At 41.2% G+C, this 18,885-nt stretch overlaps 1 protein-coding gene across 1 annotated transcript in view; it reads right to left on the bottom strand.

Moving 5' to 3' along the window:
• Positions 1–5,075: 5,075 nt before the first annotated feature.
• Positions 5,076–18,885, bottom strand: part of ryr2a (ryanodine receptor 2a (cardiac)) — a gene marked incomplete at its 5' end in the record, with an annotated part of 269,110 nt that continues 255,300 nt past the window's right edge. Inside the window, 9 exons of the mRNA XM_080455627.1 lie at positions 5,076–5,355; positions 5,685–5,736; positions 6,127–6,227; positions 6,374–6,438; positions 7,446–7,602; positions 12,811–12,945; positions 15,311–15,457; positions 16,441–16,501; positions 17,977–18,110. Of these exons, the coding sequence (XP_080311753.1) occupies positions 5,260–5,355; positions 5,685–5,736; positions 6,127–6,227; positions 6,374–6,438; positions 7,446–7,602; positions 12,811–12,945; positions 15,311–15,457; positions 16,441–16,501; positions 17,977–18,110 (948 nt within the window). The 3' untranslated portion in view covers positions 5,076–5,259. The remainder of the gene's footprint in view (positions 5,356–5,684; positions 5,737–6,126; positions 6,228–6,373; positions 6,439–7,445; positions 7,603–12,810; positions 12,946–15,310; positions 15,458–16,440; positions 16,502–17,976; positions 18,111–18,885) is intronic.

Raw genomic sequence — 18,885 nt, 5'->3', positions numbered from 1 at the left:
AACCCACCCAGAAAGGCTCAGCAGAAGTTTATTTTTCTGTCCTCTTTCAACATAGGAAAGAACAATTATATCTGATAACATAATGCATGATTCCACAAATATATGAGCCATTGAGCCCTCTTCCAAAAATGTTTACTTCATGATGATGATAATGATGATAATAGCCTTGTATGTCATATTCTGATCTGTAGTAACATAAGTCATGCTCTGGTGGCTCGTTAATATTGATGATATACACAAGCAAATGATTCTGTATAGTGTATAGATAAGAATACAAAGACTGAGGCAATTAATGAAGAACTTGAACAAATGCATTCACATCACATCACACACACACACACGCACACACGCACGCACGCACGCACGCGCACACACACACACACACACACACGCACGCACACACATAAAAGATAAAGAAATGGAGAGACATGCATGTCTGCACAACATGCATGGATGGGTAGATATGTCCATCATATGTAGCTGCAGTTGGTTCAGTTTCCAATCTATTTTATTCATGAGGCTCTGGTTCAGAACTCATAACATTGCAGGATGGATTACTGTATGTGTACTTGGACAACATTTCATCAAGATACTATTTAAAATATTTAAAGGTCTAAGGGACAGTTCATTTTGTATTGCCCGATGTTTACAGACCCACAGAAGCCCCATGGTAGTATCTGTATAATATTATGGTCTGAATCTAAAGCATCAGAATTCATTAGCTGTATTATGGGGCAGCCAGTGTTCTATAATGTATGTGTTTCACCAAAACTTCATCAGCCTCAATTGTCAGCATCAGTCTTCCATAAATAATACCACTTGTTGTATTAATATACCTTATTTTATGAAAACATTGATTTGGCATTGATCCGTCTTACCTCACACCTCTCAACAGTTAGCAGACCAGTACCCCACCATACAATGTACCTGTCATCATCAAATTATGTAAATGAGCAGTATGCAGACCGTATAGGGTAGATCCAGAATTGAACTTGTAGTGTGATATGAGAGCAGTGTGGTGGTATTTAAGTTGATGTACATACTTTAGGTACATAAATGCAATTTTATGTTGCAGATCTAACCAGCCACTTAAACAGCAATCACATGTTTTCCAATTAATTACAAATGTTTCACTGGGGCTTGCAGTGTTCAATGTACACGTGTAGGCCTTGAGTTTAATAGGAGCCCAGCATTCCCTTCGCGGCAAAAGGCTTACGTGAAATGGTTTTTAAATCTAATCGAACTGCCCAAAGCTATGTGACCAACAGCATGTGAATTCTTGAATCGTGTGGCATTTTGATTGCACTACTCCTGCAAGAATATTCTCCTCTACACAAGTTAATAAATATGTTCTTTTTATTTCCAAAAACATGCAAATCCATTATTTTCTCTTGTTCTCAATCCCTCTTACACAGTTATCTCGCTCTCACATACACACAGAAGTAGCCGAGTAATCAATAGGTCTATATGTATGCACTACTGTGTGGTAAATTAAATAACCACCCGCCCCTCAAAGATAAATGTGAGCTTTGGGGAAAAAAACTAAATAGAACAAAAATATAAATTAACAGAAAAACAAAATTATTCTTGACATGAGTAAAACACCACTTACTTATTGAGTTATCCAGACGGATGCCTGATAAGTGTTATTGCAATGGTTTTACATTAGTCACTCAGTGCAAGAAAGGAAAACACAGACAAAATAAGACAAAGGTCTGGCATAAAGAGCATGACATCTGCATGATATAGTGAGCTCAATGGAATACATAGCCCGATAATTAACATGATTCCGCAATCCCTAAAGCTATTCCAACTAAGTTCATTTGAATTCTTACATGGTTGGGCTTGCAAGGTTAGCACAACATTGTTCAAGCAGCCCACATTGTATTGACTGCGTCTTTAAAAAGCCAATGTGATGCCATACACAGTGAAATCCTTACGCCTCGTTTCCACTCAACTCTGTGATCTCTCCTTAATTCCGTTTAGTTCATTAATTTCTATGGGAACCTCATTCCGTTTCTTTCCTGGACAGAATTTTCTTTCTTTTTGTACCGATTTTGGAGTGACTATTTTGCATTGAGTACAGTGCCAGGAAACAAGCAGAATACGCTATTTCAGTCAATTCAGTTGCTTGACTGTATTAATAATAATATTTCATCAATAGAGTGCTTTTCAGGGTACTCAGCTGCACTTTACATTAATTCAAAATTATCATTTTGATACATCCGTACAAAATTATGCATTTTCTTGCATTTAACAGTTGAGGGAATCTTGCGTATCACACACAGTTCAATGGAAACGAGGCGTTAGTGTTAATTTAACTCAGAAGAGAGTACAAATGGAACCAAAAGGACCCTTACGGGTCCATTTGGTTCCATTTGTACACTCTTCCGAGTTAAAGGACCACCGGGAATTTGACTGCGTATCTGTACAAGAGTCACTATCTCGTAAACTTACATGTAACGCAAACATGCTGCATCCTCACTCAACATTAAGATCAAGTGACATACTAACTTAACACCAAAACCTCAGTGCGTTTTTTAAATTCCTTAATAACTTTATTTGCAAATAAATTGTCATCTTTTAATCCGAGAGACAAAAACGAAGCAGGCTTTTGTTTGTTACATTGTCACTTTTACAATGGTCTATCATTTCCAGTACTCTCCCTGAAGGGCTATTGCTTGAGCTTAAACCAACATGAAACCTAAATAAATAAAGTGTTTATTTTTTTTACTTATAGTATATTAAAACACAGATGGTTAAATAAGGGAAAAGCAGGTAACCAGATTATTTTTCTTTGTAGGGATGCATTCTTGGCCAGTGACTTAAAGATTTTAAAATGTACAATGAAGCCCACAACACTTGAATACAATATTAGAGAGAAATCTTAAATAATCTTAAATAATCCTAGAAAAACAATTTGTGTGTGACATAGATCATCTTGCGTCTTTTATTTCTTAAACTTGGTCATTAAACTTGCATAATAAACATGCAATGAAACATTTTTTTAAATATATATTTTTTTTAGATCTTTTTTTGTTTTGTTTTTGGAGAATGTGTATATAAAGAGAGTAACTCTGTTTGCTGTATTGCATAAGAGCATCACCGAAATCAAAACTGGAAAAAACTAAACAAAAAACAAAACAAAAAAAAACAATACAGACCTCAGACATGAATAATCCATATTTCAAAGGGTTTCTTGAACACGCACTAATGCCATTTCAACATTTGTCACTTTCGAACATTCATTTAACTCCTTAAAACCACCGTGTCACCAAATGGATGCCAGGCAGGGCACAAAAACCCACATACTGTATGGAGAACGCCCCTCATGGAAATGTATGTAATGTAATGTCCCGTTTTTATTACACCTTTTAATGTCCCTGGCCTGATTTACTTTGCCTGTGTGCAGAGGTGGACTTCATTATATGTAAATGTAAACCATTTCAAAAATGGATAATTTCGTATTCAGGTCTGCATCGAAAACTGCTTAAGAAACAATGAAGAGGTGTCAGTCGGTCTCCTCGTGAAAAAGCCAACAACAAAGTCCTGAGGGACGCATACAGTAGTTCTCTTTCCCATGCCTTCCGCTGTCCCTTCATCTCTCTGTCTATGTCTAAACCCATCTGTCTATCATCCGCTGCTTTTCTTAAGCCTGGGTTGTACTTGGTTGCGCATCATGTCGTGCACCGAAGATATCTACAACACGTTGAGAGCTTGTGGATCTGCTATCTTCAGTGGACGACACCGGCACGCAACTAAGTTTAAATCAGGCTTTATACACATGCACGCACACATTTTCTCTTGCGCTCTCACTCTCTCTCTCTCTCTCTCTCGCTCTCTCTCACACACACACACACACACACACAGACACACAGAAACGCACGCACTCACACCCAGCCACGCGATTCTGAAGTATTCGCCCTGGTCTTCAATTGTTGGTTGTATATAGCATATATACTGTATATACATAATATATATGTGTGTGTGAAGCTTTCTGACATTCCTCGCTCTTTCTCCAGCTTGCATAGCTCAACCCTGGCTTAGTAAGGCACTGATTCCTCCGCTATCCCCTCCCTATCCGTCCATCTGTCCTATTCATTTAGCCTGCCCTTTTGAAGGAGCCCGTCAATACACAGTAGTGGCATGTACAGTACGTGCATGCAACATGCGGTGTACACACATACTCAACACACAAACTTGCAAGCACGGCTTCTTAGTCCAGCCTTCGGTCAAAGACTAAAGAAATTCCTTAGAATCATCGTGACTGGCCGACAGTTTTCGCACGCCATCATCGGCATCACGGTTGTGTTCGTCTTCGGTCCTTGTCCATCCGCCGAGTGTCCATCAACATCCCCCCCACCCACCCCACCCAAAACAAAGGATACAATCATCACCGCCTGCTCCTCTTCCTCCACTCTTACATCCTCCTTGCATCCCTCCTTCCTTCCTCGACTCCCTCCGTCCCATACGTACTTAATGTCTTTGTTGTTGTTGTTTTTTTTGCTCGTCAGTGTGAATCTATTCGAAAGCAAGACGTAGAGCAAGGTGAAGCACGTGTTAGGTCATCATCTGGACCGACAACCCCCTCTTGAGTGCCTCGAGTCAACATTATACGGCGCGTAATCATTAGGTTATCTGTTATGTACAAAGTCTTTGAAGCATTCCGAACGAAATGGACCGGACGTTAAAGAGCTCGGGTGGGAGCGGGTAGGGGTGCAAGGACTATAAGTGGCAGTTGGGAGGTGAATGTAGAACTTGAGCCGGGGGGAGAAAAAGGCTATGGGAGGGAGGGAGGGAGGGGGGGGGTAATGGTTATGGCTATAGCGCAGGAGCTTGGTTTGTTTGTGCAACGCAACAGGGTTGGGAACTCTTAAGGGGATAAAGGTTATTTCGGAAACTGTAGCTCTTGTGGCTCTTGGGAGGTGTGCATGGGACTTTGAGAAGGTCTGTCCTTGATGCGTGTGATCTCATAGTAGGCTGGAACAGCGACAGGGGGGGTGGGGAGGGGGTGTCGGGCAGAAAGCCAAAGGCTTGGATGCTTGAGACCAGAACATGGGTTCAAGACCGAACCGATGACCGCTCACAAAAAGGAAGGAACCATAAGGGAGAGGGGACTTGGACCAGACTGTTAATGTTCAGGGGCTTGATTGAGAGGAGGGGGGGGTGAGAAGAGAATGGAGGAGGGCCACGGAGGGGAAGTTTAGATTATAGTATGAAAGAGAAGAAAACACAGAGTCTGTTGCTCGGCGGTTGGGCTCAGTTGAGCTGATCCTCGTACTGTTTCCGGAAACAGTCACCGGCGGGGAAGAACTCCCAGCAACGCTCCTGGTACATCTTCCACACGTACGACTCCTGAGCAAGAGAGAGAGAGCAAAAGTGAGAGACAAAGCGAGATGAAGTTTTTTATTAACATTTCCACAGTGTGACTAACAGCAATGGTATGATAGGTTTACATTTCTAAGATGAGCAACATTATAAACAAGCATTAGTTTGGTTCTAGCCTAAAGGGCGAGAGTGGGTGGACAAATACAGTACAGAGGTGTGGGTGACGAGAGAAGGGAGAGAGAGAGACATGGAGAGCGGAGAGTTTGTTTGTTGAGTGTTCATTAACTTAATGTGAGTCAGATTGTGAATGGTCACTGAAAGTGAAACGATACATAAATGGTTATTAAATGAGATACCTGGCCTGTGTGCTCTGTTTCGTCTTTGTTGATGAGATACATCACAAAAAATCTGTAACACACATAATAAACACAATATTACACAATCCCACTAACAATATCAATTGTTGGGCATTTAGTAGATACAGCACTGTATTCCACATCCTACCTTACTATACACACACGCACGCACGCACGCGCCATGATTTCAACTCTACAGTGCATCCAATTATCCACAGCTGTATACACACACACACACACACACACACACACACACACACACACACACACACACACACACACACACACACACACACACACACACACACACACACACACACACACACACCATGAGTTCAACTTTCCATCCACTAATCCTCAGAGACGTCACGTTCACACAGCAGCTGCACTGACATCCAATAATCCACAGACACACACACACACGCACAGCGGTTGTACTCACAGGTAGTTGGCGAGGTTGTGCTCCTGTAATGTGTGTGTTTCAAAGCCATGCGGGACGGTGTCAAAGTAGTCGTTGCCTATCCCACAGATAAAGCATTTGGTCTGCAAAGGAAAAACACATTGCATGTTCATATCTGCTCCGATGAACATTTGTTTGTGTGTGTGTGTGTGTGTGTGCGTGTGTGTATATGCGTGTGTATGTGCGTGCGTGTGTGTACGCATGGACGCGTGTGTGTTTGTGTATTCACCTCCATGTCTTCTTTCACCTGCTCCTGCTGATCTCTCAGCTCTCCAAACGCATCAATTATCAAACCTGGTCAACAAACAAAGTCACGGTCAACACAATGTTGTTTTTCTTCATTTTAATGTATTTTTTACCTTTAACTACTTAGACCCCAGCATCCGTATTGTGGGAAAACTTTCGCAGAAAATAGCAGATCGACAAGCTTACAACGCGTGGCAGCGTGACGCGTTGTAAGCTTTTACAACGATCGCTATTTTCAGCAAAAGCTTTCACCACAATAACAGAAAACAGAAAAGACCTGAGGGACTCTGTGGTTAAGGTAAGGTCACTTCCCAATTCCGTGTGTATTGTTGTCTCTTGTCACCGCTAACTGCTACAACTCCTACAACCATGTTTCTGCTCGATACGCATGACATCAAGGCCGCTTCTTTTCACCTTATAGTGATAGAGTTTCACTGGGAAGATGTAACGCATGCAGAGGAACAAGCTCCCCACCGGAAAGGCCACTGAACAGCGACCGACCTGTAGGGGTCGCTAGTGCAGCGACAGTACAATTGTGTTCGTTGGAATGCACAGCCGAGCCAGAGGCACAGCTGAGGAATCAAACCCCCCTACGCCACCCGAGCACCTTTGTTGTTTACATTTATACTGTAATCTACTACCTTATGGCACTCTCAGCCTTCTAACCTTTTCAATGTAAATACAGAAATGCTTATTGCTTTAATGAGGAGAGGAAACATGTGTATCATGTCTTTATATGTCGTTGCTGTCGGGGAAAAAACTCTTATTTTTAAAAACTTTTTGTGCTTTTTTTTTTATCATACTACAGCGTCACACAAAAGCAGATCCAAGCAACTTTTGCTATTTTTGAATTTGAATCCTGAAAAGTAACAGTTTGGGACATTTTGAGCTTTCCACCCGACATTCATGTGTATCACCTTCAAAACCATCTCCTCAATCTGGGGGACACAGTCTCCACATTAAAAAACTAAACAAACAACTAAACAAACAATGAGAAAAAACACACACAGCATTTTCATTGGCTTTTGTGTACACCCCCCCCCCCCCCCCCTCACCCTGAATGATGGCCAGGAGGATGACGATGACGAAGAAGAAGAAGGTGATGTCGAAGATGATGCGGTAGATCTCATACTCGTCTCCCGCCGGGTCCTCGATCTGGTCCCCGATCCCACCGCCTGCGCGTACGCCCACGTACATGTGGAACATGTAGCACTGTGTGTGTATGTTTTGGGGAGGGGGGGGGGGCAGGGCATTGTAGGAGATAGAGAAGCAAAATGTAACAATGGTTATGTTATTTTTTATTTTCTCTTTAGCCAATACAACTCTACCATGGCTGATCTCAGCAGATAACTTGCACAGAAACAGGTTGAACATAGCCTGATTATCAGACTGAAGCTGCGTGGAGCCTACATCTGACGTCTACATCTCACAGCTTGATTTAGCAGATATTCGCTGATTGGCTTGTCGTTAGACCCACCCCCACCTCCGACTCTCATTGGACAATACATTTTTGTACCAAATAAATACTAGGTTCACATTACAACACCAGACCAAGAGAGGCAGTTCACTCAGAGAGTGAGATGGTCTGGAACCAGGCTAGGTTGAACAGTGTTTCAGAACCAGAATCGGCTTCATTGTCACATCACAGGTTTACAGGTGTAAAGAAGTGGATGATTTTTTTTTTGGTACATTTGTAGTTTTCAGGAAACGGAGGAAGAATAGAGCTAGAAAGGAGAGCAAAATAAATCTGTGATGGGGATGCACAGTGAACAGTGTTTGGGTATAGCGCATTGTTGAGCACATAATCGCAACATTCCTCCAGTTCGATTATAGCCGGACACTGGAATTTTGTGACTTTCTCTACACTGTAAATAAAGTAAAAAGAAAATGCCCCAAAATGTTTTTTAAGCAACAGCATTTGATAATGAATCTGATGGTTTGTTTCAGCCTGCTTCGGTGCCAGAGTGCGGTTCATGCCCCACAGGACAGTATACCGGGAAAGTCTACAATACAATGCCATCGTGTCACCATCTCTGTCAGATTTACTGTGTCTGACTGAAGAGGACGAGAAACAGACCCCTAATGTTATCGGATGGCTTTCATAGATGTAATGCTTTCCACCAAAACCCTGTTTTTTGGGAAGCTACAGTAATGCTCTCGATGTGTGCATGTTTCAATGTGTGCATGTTTGTGTTTACAGTAGGGGATTTAATCAATCCCTGCACCTCATCTGGTCAAGCAAATAAATATTGTCACCGCAGGGCAAAGAGAGAGAGGGGGGAGAGAGAGAGAGAGAGAGAGAGAGAGAGAGAGAGAGAGAGAGAGAGATTCAAAGTGGCAGAAAGAGATTCAAAGTGGCAGAAAGGGATTGCGGTACAGAAAAAAAAAAAAGTTGAGAACAGAGAAAGAGAGAGAGCTGAAGGGAGGTTAAAAGAGAGATCAAGTCAGATGAAAAGTGACAGAGAGACAGATATCAGAATGTAACCCTCTCATCCCACTGTGAGTGTCATTGTGAGGGATTTATGCACAACAAGCAAGAGAGGGAAGCCCCCCCCAAAAAAGAAGCTCCCCAAGCGCTCTCATCCCGGCAAAGTCATGTTTTCATTCATCCCTCCATGGGTCTCTGGCCCGGGCTAAGCCCTTGTCACCTTCCTGTAGAGTGGGAAGGGATTGTCTGTTTAGCCACCCGACCGCTCCTTAATAGGAAACAAGACATGTCTATGGAATGCCATGGCTGGCTGGATATATGGGATTAATGCGCACGTGCGCGTATGTGCGTGTGCATGTGCGTGTGTGTGTGTGTGTATGCATGTGCGCCAGAAGGAAGAGATGGCAGGTGGGGGTTGATGATGGCAGTGTCCCTCTATCATCCAGAAATCTCAGGTGGACACACACACACGCACACGCACACGCACGCACACAAAATACCCTTATATAGTGTTCCTTTATTGCATGAAAAAGTCACCATCATCCACTTGTCTTTTCATCTCCTCTCTGTCTGTCTGTCTGTCTGTCTGTCTGTCTGTCTGTCTGTCTGTCTGTCTGTCTGTCTGAGGTTGGCTCTCAGATGCCACTCTCCAATCTCTTCCTTCCTAGCACAACACATTACTTCTTTCCATTCTCAACCTCTCAGCTATGAATCAATGGCTGTCCATTTGTTTTTCAGTCGTTCAAGTGAATAGAGCGTAAAGACAATAAGTGCTACAAAGCAACTAGGATACCAGGTAGACATCAAACCCAGCATCTGTCTAAATAACATGCCATCATATGTAGCATCTGCATATCATACCGTAACTAGCACCAATCAAAATAGGTAACAAGTACAAGTACAAGTACAAGTGATACAAAGGAATAATGAGGGCTAGGGGATGGGTAGAGTCTGAAGAGATGAGTTTTCACACAGTGGGAGTCAAATGTTGCACACAGAAATGTTCTCCAGTAGATTTTATGCAAAATAAAACAAATCCAACTTACAGAATTGATTCAGATATCTATCACCTTGATGATGATGACTGCCTCCCCCCCCTGGATGCCTAGCTAAGGAATAGGTTACACAATGATTGACATAATGGGGCAGCGGTGGCCTAAAGGTTAGAGGAGTGAGTTTGTAACCAAAAGGTTGCCGGATTGATTCCCTGGACCGGAAAAAAATTATCCGGGTGGGGAAGTGAATGGCCACCACTTACAGTAGGTGGCCAGTGACTTTGGCCAGTTTCACTTTTAAAACCTTTGCATCATGCATGTCACAGAATGCGATGCGTTTTGTTGATATAACAAGTTTGTTCATATTGAGTCCTATCCACAAATCCACCATTTAACTTTAAATTATCAAAACCATAACCATTGGTCACGCGCTCCAAGCAGGAGGAAGGAAAATGGCCAAAGTCACTGGCCACCTACTGTACCCCTCCCCCAACACCGCTGAAGTGCCCTTGAGCAAGGATCTGAGTAAAATCTCTGAGTACAATCTCCAGGGTGATTTGTTTATTTTTGTACTGGGTTGTACTGGGCAGCTCCCAGGTTTTAATGTGTGTGTGTTTGTGTGAGTGTGAAGCAGGGCATTCCTGAAAAGGATAATTTGTTCTCAGCTAACCTTCCCTGGGTAAGTAAAGGTAATGAAACAGAAAGTACTGTATCATTCCAAAAGTCTGACCAGTTCCATTTAAGGCCTTTGGCCTCACCACAGTGAAAGGCAATCAATTCTGTCTTATATAAATATGAGCATATAATAGCAAGCAAACCCATTCATACTGGCAACTGTAATCACTGTATTGATAAACATTTATTGATCCCCGGAAGGAAACTCAGAGTTGGGACACTCTCCTATACCGCCAACAACACAGGAAAAACAATACCGGGGTTAATTGGTTCATATTCTTGGCTGGTCGTTAAACAAAGATTCGCATTTGATCTCAATTAACACCCGGATAATTACACCACACTCCTCCAGCCAATCACACAGGCTGACTGTTAAGTGTTAACGACTGTCACAGTATCCGGGGTAATTAGACCTCAGAGAGACAATGATTAATTAGGAAAGTTCCTTAACGAGGTGCATTCATTGGAGCACCTTCGTTAGCGAGGACAAATACAAGCCATGGAGAGAAAGAAGACACAAACGCTGTTGTCTGGCATTGGAATGTTCCACGTGATTAAAATATGATAGGGGGTTTTGTCAATTAACCCATTAAGACCGGGAACACATCTGTGTAACAACTTAAACCAGTGGTGAGACTATGAGCTTGTAGATCTGCAAAAAAATAATAATCGTGAAAATGTTTCCAAATCTTTGAATATATATATTTTTTAACTCAAATATTTGCTTCTGGGGGTCCCTGGAACAACATATTTTGAGATGGGGGTCCGCGGCCAAATACATATCATTTTGGGGGTCCTTGACATGAAAAAGTTTGAGAACCACTGATATAGCAACATAAGTTTAAAAAGAAAAACTGTTAGGATTTAGAAGACATTTGTCTTCCAGAAGCAAAGATAAAATGTTCGCTTTAAAAAAATATATATATTCAAAGATTTGCACTAATTTTCACGTTTTTTTTTTTTTTTTAATGACACACAGATGCTTCCCCGATCTTAACGGGTTAAGTTAAATGAGAATACTCGTGCTAAAGCATAATTGGCATATGCTGTTTCTTGATCCATTATGGGCCAGTGAAAAGGGTATAAGGACAGAGCAAGAGGCACATCTCACTGAAAGTGTGAACAGAGAAACAGTGACGAGGACAAATCTCTAGGTTAATCTTGCAACACTGTTTCCTGGCAGGAGAAAGATTTTATAATTTGGAACTGTAAATCATATTTTGTCTTTGGGAAGTCTTCTCTAAACTATGTTGTGAAATCTATTTTGGTGCTGGCAAGTGGCGAGCAAAAAGAATGCCTTGAAAACTTAAGAGGGCATTTGTGCCGGTAAAGATAACAAGTTTAACAATTTATCCGACTCAATTCATTCAAAATGTATTTACCCCAGAACCACGCTGCTGAGCCAATTCAAACACCGACATTTAACAAGATTAAAAAAGAAAAATAACTCATGCTCAAGGCCTGACCCCTAGAGGAGCTCCTATTCAACTAAACAGCCATTCTGCTTATGGTTTTAATTGAAGATCTATCTTGAGAGATTATCATGCGTACTAACTGGCTGAGCTGCCAGGCACCCTGTCATCGGGCACTCAGGCATGTGCCATGTGGCCTCTTGCACACTAGGATGTACACTGCTGAACACTGACATATGTGCTTGTTAGCCCAGAGTGCCTTGTCAGTCGCTCTGGATAAGAGCATCTGCTTAAAGGAGAAATCCGGACATTTTAAGTGTTATCTTTGATGTGTCGTTACTCACCTACCGACGTAAAAAGTGGCGTTGTAGAGTCTCATGATAGTCAAACATGCGCTGAAAGTTCCTGAGAGGCTACCGCTAATGCCGAACGATTTAACACTGGTTGCTTGTTTCTCTACCTGGCAACACCAAGTTGCCAGGTTCTGGGAGAGAAACAAGCAACTAGCGTTAGCTCGTTCGGCATTAGCGGTAGCCTCTCAGGAACTTTCAGCGCATGTTTGACTATCATGAGACTCTACAATGAGTAGTAGTAGAGAAAAAAATAACTTTGCATCGGTTATAATAGACGAATTTCCCTAAGCCACGCGCTCCCATTATGCCAACGGAGAGGGTTGAAAAAATGACGACAGGGGAATCTCTGGTAATACATATAATTTTGGGGTCCTTGACATGAAAAAGATTGAGCACCACTGATACAGAAACAAAGGTATTTCAGAATACTGTTGGGATTTAGGAGACATGTAGAATCGGCTTCAGGTCTTAATGGGTTCATCTTAAATAAACTCACCTAAACCTAACTAGCGGCTCATATGGTACAGTAGATTTACATGCTGACGTCTTTTACTCACGGTCAACATGTCGTCACACTTCATGTCCGGCGATTCTCCGTCTTCACCTTTGTTGTAGAACTTCCTGAAGAAGTTGAAGGCCACTACCGTGTAGAGGTACACCACCACCGCCAGGAGGCCTACTGTCAATACCAACTGAAACAGAAAGCAGGTTTGCTAGTTTAGTTCTTTTTTTTTTAAAGGCTTGCTTTTAGTTTAGTTTTTATTCGTTTTAGTGTTAGTCTTCCGTTTTTAGAGTAGCTCGGCATGTACGTAGATAGGCTATTTTCACTATTTGTGAAGGTTTTGACAACAGGGCTCGTTGGCACAGCTAAAATATTGGAAGATAAGATGTAGGAAAAATGGACAAAGGACATTTTCTCTGTGATTTTAGTTAGTGTTGTAAGAACACAATACAGTTTCAGTTAGTCATATTTTGTTTTCAATTCTAGTTTTCCACTGTTAACACCAACTGACAGAGAGAGGCAATGACTACCAGTATTCTAAAAGGGCCAAGGCACTATGCATGGATTCAAGTTTCAATCATTTGGATTCCATACAGTCAACATGTCTCTCTCTAAAGGATGATTATATAATACCGGTACTTGGTTGTGTGCTGGTGTCACACACTGAAATTAGCCATTTACACCTGGAACACCTATGCATTATTATACCTTTCAAGCCAAGAACACCTCTGGGTGTAGTTGTTGCAGTATATAGCAACATTATATTCTTTAAATATATACTTTGTCAGGCAAAATATACGTGTGCCTGACAGAAAATATTTTGACTGAGAATGTTTTGTCCTGACACCCACACCTTCTTCACACAGTAAGGATTAATTCAATAAATGTGTGTGTTTTGCAGGTGATGTAGTGTTTTGTTTGGGGGGGGGCATGTCTCTAATTGTGTAAAAATTTTAATTGTTGAAAAGGTGTCCGTAGACTTAATGACCTGAGTTAGAAAACACATTTTGCTCTTTAAACGGCTAGAAATATCTAGGCGTAACTGTATGCCATTCACTTAGCTCACTCCATAAGGAGAATTACATAAAACTAATTGAAAAGATTCAACTAGATCTTCAGAGATGGAATAAGCTTCCTCTTTCAGTTGTGGGTCGTATCGAAACCATTAAAATGAACATACTACCAGGTCTCCTTTTTTCCCACAGACTCTCCCCCTTTTTTTGCCCAAATCGTTTTTTAATTCACTTGACAAAATGTTATCTACTTTTATATGCCCATATAAAAGTAGATAACATTTTGTCAAGTGAATTAAAAAGCGATAATAAGTCTCCTAGGATCACAAAAGCTACTCCTCAAAGACCCAAACAAGATGGTGGGCTTGCCTTGATGGTGGCAAACATTTTAATGATGAAGAAGTGGTATTACTCCCCCGAGATCATCTGGTGCGATATGGAGGCTAAGACCACATCCTCCCTTCCAGCATTACTCTTTGCTCCTCTACCAACACGTTATTCCCAGTATACCAGGCAATAACCCAGTAGTTCTCTCTTCATTCAAAATTTGGAATCAGTTTAGACAACACTTTGAGTTGAAATCCCCTTCAGTCCTTATGCCCATATGCAATAACCACCTGTTCTTACCCTCTGGTTTGGATTCGACCTACAATAAGTGGAAGGAGAAGGGCCATGTCTCTTTCAGTAATATATACAGCGATGGTTTATCTAGTTCCTTGGGAGATCTCACTACTAAACTGGATATGAAAAACCTTAGTTTGTTCCTTGCAAGTACTTGTTTTAAACTCTTCTAGTTTACCTGAGAAAACCTTATTAGAGACCATAATATCCGTATCAGATTCCCTGTTTAACATTAATTTTAATCAATTTACAGTGCTCTTATATCCTTTAGGATATAAGAGCAGTTCTGCAGTTCTGGCATTCTCTGTGACTCCCTGTCCTCTAAAAGCCATCTTTGGTGTGTCTCCTGTAGTGGGCAGATTTAACAGATTCCAGGCCGACTTGGTTGCTTTGGCTTCCCTCATAGCCAGATGCTGTATATTGCTCCACTGGAAGAGCCCTAACCCTCCCAGTGTGTCATCATGGGTAAAGGACTTGTCAACGTTTCTCCATTTGAAAAAAAATTAAACACGTGGTTAGAGGTTCGTCGAAAAACGTTTACAGAACCCGGTACCCATTTCTTTTGTACATGAATTCCTTAACCACAATTTAATTAAGGATTATTATTTTTATCTTTGTATTTATTTTATTCTACTCTGTTATCACCATTATTACTGTTTTATTTATTTATTATTATTTAATAATTTGTTTCTTATTTGCATGAGTTCACTAATTTATTCTACTCCCCCCTGGACATGGGTGGGTGGGAGGGAGGGTTTGTTTTGGTGTATAGTGGTTGTTTTTTGTCTCTTTTTTGTTGTGTTTTTTTTTTTTTTTTCCTCTGTTCTGTTTGTGGTCATGAATGACCACAAACCTTTTCAAATGGAAAAAAGCTAATAAAAAAGAAAAGCCATTTTGCACTGCAACTGTGTATCTGCTGACCTGTTTGCCGTTGTGCGTGACAGAAGAGAGGATGGTGCGGAGCGTCTTGAAGCCCATAGCGATGTCCAGCAGGTGGGCAGCAAAGAAGAAGTTGTTGTAGTGACCCAGGATAGACATGGTCATATACCAGGCTAGATACAAGAAGGACTGGAGAGAGAGAGAGAGAGAGAGAGAGAGAGAGAGAGAGAGAGAGAGAGAGAGAGAGAGAGAAAGAACAGGAGGAGTGTAAGGCAAGAGGAATATAATGTTGCTGTTGGGTAGAAACCAAAGTATCTCCATATTTCAACATTTTTTTCATAAATGAATACCCTAGTAGGTAGCAGAACTAGCCGATCTACAAGCATACGTCGCCATGCGAAGCATTGTGAGCTTGTAGATCTGCTATTGTTTCTTAAATGTGAAAGTGGTTAAGTGCGTCTGTGTGTTTTAGAAATATTGAACCAAAGTGTTAATTTCAAAAGAAAAAGTTTTACCCCAAAGTATTAACCAAAGTATTAACAAGAGTTTGGCACTAAATAAAACTACATTGGATCCAATGGAACACAGTTTTGGACATACAAGGTTTCCACCTGACAGTGACTATAAGGGTGTTTTTATATTAAGTAGATGAATGGGTAGAGAGGCTGTCTGGGAATGGGAAAGTAGCCGGTTCTACCCTTGACCTGAGACACTTAACCCCTTAATGTACCCTCCCCCATGGGGACCAGAAAGTACTCCCTTTACCAATTGCTTCATACTGCGCAAGAGTACATAAAAAAGTTATTGCAAAGATTGAACATTTCCAGCATCTGCTGTTTCACAGATAAAAAAAACATGGGAATATGTGATGAGCTACAGAATTTATAAATTAAAACAATATGATCATTGGCAGCACTGAATATATGAGCAGTAGAGGAGGATATCATTTCATCCACCATCCACGGTACAGTGGGGATGCTCCAAAACTCACTTACCACTTTCACTATTAAACCAAAGCGGTTTAAATTACACCTCCATTACCAGCCCAAGTAGTTCGTGCATAGAATAGATAGCAGCCACAACGCAAACATACCAGTATGTGGTAATGTATTAGTTTGCGGCCCTGTTTATTATGCAATTATTTAGGTACTACAGATCATATATATTCTTACATTATCTGTGAATACAACCCCCAGTTTCCAGATCTGATACTTGACGTCGATGGAGTTCAGTCTGTTGACAGAGGAGAGAGACTGCTTTAGTCGACACGTTCCCACCACACATGCACACAATTGAAATGGGCTTTGTTCAGACTGCAGGCGAACCCGGTTTGTTTCTCAAATCTGATCTTTAGGACCGACTGTCCACACTGTTATTCGCAAGTGATCAGATCGGATTTGTGTTTTCAGACATTGTCAACCTACTATATCTGCATTCGTTGCTGTGATAACGATGTTAACGACATAGGCGTGATGTGTCGCTTCACGACACATTGTGAGCTTGTGGATCAGCGATCTTTGGTGAGTGACTATTGTACAACAATGTATACATCAGTCTAAGACGGTTCTTTAGAAATGAGGAATGTGGTTCAAATCTGATTGGCAAAAAAGTGTTTCCATGTGTATTTCATATCAAATCAATCTCATTCCAATCTGGATAGGCCAAAAATCTGATTTGGTCTGAACATAGCCATAGATATGGCAATGCATCTACAGTACATAATTATGTGTTTATCTGTGCATGCCTTTCCACATCTACTCCATATCTACTGTACCTACATCTTACGCGCACGCACACACACGCACACACGCACACACACACACACACACACGTCACAGGACTCGCCACATCTCCGGAGGCTTCTAATTGGCTGTTACTGCCATCTTCTGACTGGTAGAAGTTACCCAAGTGTTAATTTCCAACCTCATCCAGCTCATATCCCCAGCACTCCACAACTTTCTCACGTTAACCGTCTTCGACATTGCCTTATTTGAAGTTAACTTTTTTCTCGGAGCCTTAATCAGATGAGCTTACATAGGAGCACGGAGGTCCTGCAGGCAGTGACCTGGAAATACCAGCCAGTGTCCAAACGATCCTCTGTTCCAACCAAACCCACGCAGAGTCTGTGTAGGTTTGAGTGTGCCAAAATTATGCATGTTTCCACGCTCTCCAGAGTGTTCTTTTGAGCCGTCTCAAAATGTCTCTTTTCATCATTTCTTCATTTACTTGCGCACACGCGCACACAGTGGTGGAAGAAGTACTCACATTTTTATCTTAAAGTAAAAGTACCGACACCACAATATAGAAATAATAATATATTACAAGTAAAAGTATTCACATTTAGCTTGAGTAAAAGTAAAAAAGTATTGGCATCAAATTGTACCAAAAGTAAAAGTACTCATTATGCAGAAAGTCCCATTTCAGGTTTCAAAATGTATAGGAACATCTTTTGAAAAAAGCATATCTACAAGCTCACAATGCATCGCAGAGCGCGGCGTTGTGAGTTTGTAGATCGTCTATTTTAAAATAGCTGAAGTACAAAATAGGGCTTAGTTGGTTAATGTATGTTTTGTTTTAATAATATAATCCAATAATCCAAATCTGCAAAGTAACTAGTACTTGAGTAAATGTACTTAGTTACTTTACACCACTGCCCCACACGTGCACGCATGCACGCACACGCACACGCACACACGCGCCGTACTCACACGGCAGCCAGAGAGCTGTCCTTCTTAGGTTTCCTCTTCTCGTGAGAGTCGCTGAAGTCCAGGGCAGCCTTGTCCATCCCCAGGAGCTCACTGATGCGGTCGTGGCCATAGAACTCACCGTACTTATCCATCACCTGGGGATTCACAATTAAACGTGTGGGTAAGGTAATGACTCCTCTATGCCAGTGGTTTCCAAACGGTTGGTGTGCTGTGCCACCCAGGTTTGGAATAGTCTAACCCCTTCCCTCAAAGTGCAGTTCGCTGGGCTCATTTAAAACAGCCCTGAAAATTCACCTTTCAGGAGGCCAAAAAAGGAGGTAGTACTATTTTCCAGTTAGACAGACGACCCCCCCCCCCCTGTTCTTGTACATATAGCGTTTTATAAATTTTTTCCCCCTATTTTATTATTTGTTTGTACCGGTACACGTAGTGTTCTTTTTCTGTTTTTTTTAAATTGATATTTGAACTGTGGTGCCACTATATATGTCTATGAATTGAATACCAAGGACCTCATTGGAAACGAGACCGCAAGGACTTTTATGAACGGACCTTTTAGACAAAGTATTTTAAATGTAACTGAGCCGTTTTACATTTTTTTGGCTAATAAAATATCCAATCAATCAATCAAAACCTATAATGACATGCACAAGGTACACCAGATTGAAAGTGGTTAAAAGACATACAGTATTGTTTTACAGTAGGTTATAAAAGTTGCCTCTGTGCTGGGAAACAAGTGTGCACAAAGTACTGATATAGTAAATAAAAACATACTTTTGTATATAATTGTATATATGGCAATAATAATGTGTGGTTATCCCAAAATCCCAAGACCAGTGGTGGAAAAAGTACTCACATGTTTTACTTAAGTAAAAGTATCAATACTGCAATGTAAAAATACTCAGGAATTCA

The sequence above is a fragment of the Gymnoscopelus braueri genome, assembly GCF_963280865.1.
Source record: "Gymnoscopelus braueri genome assembly, chromosome: 17".
NCBI classification, from domain to species: domain Eukaryota; kingdom Metazoa; phylum Chordata; class Actinopteri; order Myctophiformes; family Myctophidae; genus Gymnoscopelus; species Gymnoscopelus braueri.
Note: the sequence above shows the minus strand (reverse complement) of the source record. Positions and strands in the feature narration are given on the sequence as shown.